The sequence below is a fragment of the Terrapene carolina genome, unplaced genomic scaffold (assembly GCF_002925995.2).
Source record: "Terrapene carolina triunguis isolate 2854851 unplaced genomic scaffold, T_m_triunguis-2.0 Scaffold68, whole genome shotgun sequence".
Lineage (NCBI taxonomy): Eukaryota > Metazoa > Chordata > Testudines > Emydidae > Terrapene > Terrapene triunguis.
In genome coordinates this window covers 42,641,647-42,646,664 of record NW_020664419.1, presented here as the reverse complement: position 1 = coordinate 42,646,664, position 5,018 = coordinate 42,641,647, and the positions used below count along the sequence as shown (strand labels likewise).

The following is a 5,018-nucleotide window of genomic DNA, read 5'->3' as shown; positions in this document are numbered from 1 at the left end:
CTGGTTTTGCTTTGGCATGTCCTGGCTCTGCATATACTCCAGGACAATGCGCGTGGTGTTCATAGTGCTCATAATTGCCGCGGTGATCTGAGCGGGCTCCATGATCCCAGTGCTATGGCGTCTGGTCTGAAAAAAGGCGCAAAACTGACGGAGGGAGGGAGGGGCGAGTGACGACATGGCGTACAGGTACAGGGAATTAAAATGAACAAAGGTGGCTGTGCATCAGGGAGAAACACAAACAACTGTCACACAGAATGGCCCCCCCAAAGATTGAACTCAAAAGCCTGGGTTTAGCAGGCCGTTGATTTCACGGAGGGAGGGGGAAGCAAATGAAATCAGAACAAATCTGGTCCACCTATTTTTTACATCTTAAGCTGGCAGCAGACGGTGCAGCATGACTGATAGCCATCGGCATCTTCTGGGTGCTTGGCAGAAAATGATGTACTACGACTGATAGCCATCGTCGTCAAGAATCAGATGCCCAGAGTGGAAAGTTTGGTGCAGTATTTCTTAGAGGAATCTGCTGAAGAACTTTCCCGGGTGCCTCTGATTGAACTCACTGAGGAGTACGACGACGACGGATACCAATCGTAATACACCATCCACTGCCAAAAGGCAAGGAGCTGCTGCTGTGTAGCAATGCAGTACCACGTCTGCCGGCACCCAGATGACATATGGTGACGGTGAGCTGAGCGGGCTCCATGCTTGCCGTGGTATGTTGTCTGCACAGGTAACCCAGGTAAAAAGGCACGAATCGATTGTCTGCCGTTGCTCTGACGGCAGGGGAGGGGCCTGACGACATGTACCCAGAACCCCCCGCGACATTGTTTTTGCATCATCAGGCATTGGGATCTCAACCCAGAATTCCAATGGGCAGCGGAGACTGCGGGAACTATGGGATAGCTACCCACAGTGCAACGCTTCGGAAGTCGACGCTAGCCTCGGTACTGTGGATGCGGTCCGCCAGCTTTATGCACTTAGAGCATTTTATGTGGGGACACACACAATCGACTGTATAAAACCGATATCTATAAAACCGGCTTCTATAAATTCGACCTAATTTCGTAGTGTAGACATACCCTAAGATATTTATGTCTGCAGATGACAATGTTCTTCCCTACTGCAACTGATAAGCCTCTTGTCAACACTTTCCTGTGTCAACTGGCTCAATAAAAATCATCTCATTCATTTATTTTTTAAACATGAGAACTGCAGCTTTGCTGTTTCCTACCAAAATTTCTAATTGTCCTTTAATTTCAAAAATACACGTTTATAATTTTAATTTCTCAGCTATTAAATGTATGTAAAGACCCATAAGTCTTGCTTGATCACAATCACTCAGGGTATATCTATGCTGCAAATGAAGATGTGATTGCAATATGCGCTTTGGCATGGGTTAGCTGTGCCAGTACAAGCCCACCAGGAACTCTGGGTATGCACTCAGGTTGCTGAGTTGTGCTAAATTAAAGATAGCGTCGATGTGCTTACAATCACACCTTTACTTACAGTGTAGATCTTTAGTACATACACTAACTTAAGATTTCTTCCAAATTTAGTACATCAGTTTGGACGCTGCTTACTATAAATAAGTTAGTAAGCTCATTTATTATACCACATTTGGACTTCACAGATATAGTCTGGTTAAGTTTTTCCACAAAGCCTTTCAAAATGTGACATGGCCTATAAGCAAGCATCTAAAATTGTAACTGTATTCTTGAGCACTATGTTATCATCACTATTGCCTCTGGTTACCTTTGTAGGTTAGCATGAAAATCACCTTGCAATAACTGTTTATAAATAGCTAAACAGTTTGGCATCAAATGTTTTTGAAAGGACAAACTAATTGTACCAATAGAAAAAACACTAGGACTATATTTTATCCATTGAGTTATAAATATTGTTAATCTAATTTTAGATTTTAATCTGTCTAATTTTCAAAACTGATTACCCACTCTGATCAGATTTGTTTTATGTCCAAGTGAACCATTCATTTCTTACAACAAATATTCCACAACTTTAAAGATGTTACCCTATAGTGACCTTTTGCTTTAAAAAGTCTTGCAACTTTAAAATTTTCATTTGTGTTCTAAGTATTCCTGTCTCTCACAAATTAAATATACTCCTCCCCAAATAGTATCTGTTGCCAAACACAAAATTAAACTTGTGTGCATGATATATGCCGCTATATCTGGGGAGGGGGTTCTGCTGAGCATTTCAGAACATACTGTATGTAACTGGGTTTCCTTTGAGTTAATTTTGATGAAAATCTGATAAATGTATGCCTCAATACTATAATTTTCTTCTCATTGCTCAATGTTTTGCTATTCTTCCAATCTTTGTGTGTTTCCCCATCCTTTATCATAGAATTAGAACAAAATATCAATGACAATTATTTGATGTGATTACATGTATTCATTGTTTGGGTGCCATCTCTCCATAATGTGTGGGGTACTACTCGAGTGCACTTTCTCATTTACCATGTGTGACTTACCAGTGCCTATGACAGCAGGATATTTCAGTTCAGGTTTAGTTCTAATTTCCAGTTAGCTTTAAAAAATAATTAAATCTAAGACTAATAAGAGAATTGTGCAGAGGAATAATTTAAAATGTGAGATCAGAACAGATTTTTTTTCTTCATTGTTGAAAATGTAGGTGTATGTATGGCATGTTGATATGGCTGTTTTTGAGATTAGCCTGATATCACAGAGAAAGCAAAATCCTCATGCTGTGGTGGCATCTCCTTTGCTATAACTACTTTTTTCCATAAATATCAACAAAACAATCAAGCACATAATTTATGCATAAATTATAGGCAGCTGTGACCAACTCTCAATTCATAAAGTCTCAGTGTTCTGTTTTTGTCTTTGTCTCTGTCTCTTGAGATTTTGTTTCTCTTATGAATTATGTCTCATGAAGGTGACTCTCAAAATTGTTGGGTTTGATTTGACTTGAAATGTGGGTTGAGGTATGGTTCTTAATTCCATTCGTCCCCTCAGCACCAGTTCTCCTGTCCTTTAGTCACACAACTATAAATTACAAGTAAAAAAGGTTCCCAGTATAGTATGAACAATAAAAGTAAACAGTACAGAAATTGTATTGTACCTTTGCCGCACAAACTGATCCTGCAACAAGAAACTAATATGTTCATATGCCAGCTCTGTGGTTGGTACCATATAGGGCACAGATATAAAATATGGTGAGTGTACACTCTAGAAGACAGATGCAAAGGTAGACCAAAAGGAAGCAGTCACTTTAGATAACTTGATATTTCTTTCATAATCTGGTAATTTATGGGTGTCATGGAAGAAGTGAGTTTGAAAACAAATTTGAATGAGGAGATGATAGAGATATGCAGAGGGTAATGTGAAATCAAGAGTAGAGAAAGGACATGAAGTCTGGCATCAAGGCTAGCATAATTGACTAATGGAGGGGGACATACAAGATGAGATCCAAGATTTAAGCTGGCTGTGCTGTAACCTTGAAGAGGAGGACACAAAATTTGAACTTCATGTTGCAGGGGAAAGGAAGCTTTGCCGATTGTAAAGCAGTGCCAGTAATTATTATGTGACATATTTGCACATAAAATGTAATACTGATTTGTCCTTTTTTTTTTCCTTTTTTTTTTTTTTTTATATATGCGGCACTCTACAAAACTGGTACTTACGAAGATTGCTGTGTTCACTGTATCCTGGCTTGCTTGTTTTGTGAGTTTCTCACCCTCTGTAATATTGTTCTGGGACAAGCTTCCTGTGGCATCTGTACATCGGAGGCCTGCTGTTGTTGCTGTGGGGATGAAATGGGGGATGACTGTAACTGCCCATGTGACATGGATTGTGGCATAATGGACACTTGTTGCGAATCATCAGACTGCTTGGAAATCTGTATGGAATGCTGTGGGATTTGTTTCCCAACATGAAATATTTGTATCTCTTTTTTTATTATTCTGTTTAAAAACTGGAGAGCTTTTTAAAATACTTTTGAAGAAAAATAAGGTAAGAGTCTCACACAGCAACCTAGTATTTGCACTGTTAACTTGCTATGTTTAAAGAATCTTTAGAGAAAACAAAAAACCTGTACTCTAACAAATGTTTTATGGTTTAGTATGTGAAATTCTAGTTACTTTCCAACCCTCTTTTGGCTTTGCAAATGGGACAGTTGACTGCAATCAACTTAAAGGCCTGATACAACAGGCCTTTCTTGGTTAAAATAGCAATTTGAGTAAAGTTTTTGGCCAGAGAAAAGACTGCAAAGTAGCCTAAATATTTCCCCCCTCACCTACTTTAATGCTTAAATGCTTGAATAGCCTTCCATACCTAACACACTTTTGCAGGAGTTCTTGAAAGCAAAATGTCTTTATTTCCACCTTTTATGGTTTGAAGTAACCTGGGCCTGTTATATTTTAAAGTGAATTTAAAATATGCAGTGGGAATCTACAATTGATCTTGATGCAGTGGTCACATTGAAATGTTTCTTCTCTTTTGAAGTATTCCATTGGTTTGAGAGAGATTCCCTGTGCTTATAATGGTGAATACTGGTAATAGGTGAAATCCAGGCATATTAAGTCAATGAGAGTTTTGTCATTGACTTAAAAAGGGCCAGGTTTTCACGCACTGTCTTCCAAACCAGAAGAAACTTTTTATATGGGACCCAGGGCCGGCTCCAGGGTTTTGGCCGCCCCAAGCAGCCAAAACCAAAAAAAAAAAAAAAAAAAAAAGCCGCAATCGCGATCTGCGGCGGCAATTCGGCGGGAGGTCCTTCACTCCCAGGCGGAGTGAGGGACCGTCCGCCGAATTGCCGCCGAATACCTGGATCTGCCGCCCCTGTCCGGAACGGCCGCCCCAAGCACCTGCTTGAGAAGCTAGTGCCTGGAGCCGGCCCTGATGGGACCTGTATTTCCCTTCAGTGTTAATGTTACTTGAAGTGATCAGTTTTAGAACAAGGTTTTGAAAGACTAGGTAAACATGAAACATACCATTTCTCAGTTGGACTAGATAGTCAAAATCACTCTAGTTATTTAA

General features: G+C 39.9%; 1 protein-coding gene across 1 annotated transcript in view; it reads left to right on the top strand.

Moving 5' to 3' along the window:
- Positions 1-4,641, top strand: part of MDFIC (MyoD family inhibitor domain containing) — a 79,071-nt gene extending 74,430 nt beyond the window's left edge. Inside the window, exon 3 of the mRNA XM_026648743.1 lies at positions 3,669-4,641. Coding sequence (XP_026504528.1) covers positions 3,669-3,916 — 248 coding nt within the window. The 3' untranslated portion in view covers positions 3,917-4,641. The remainder of the gene's footprint in view (positions 1-3,668) is intronic.
- Positions 4,642-5,018: the final 377 nt, after the last annotated feature.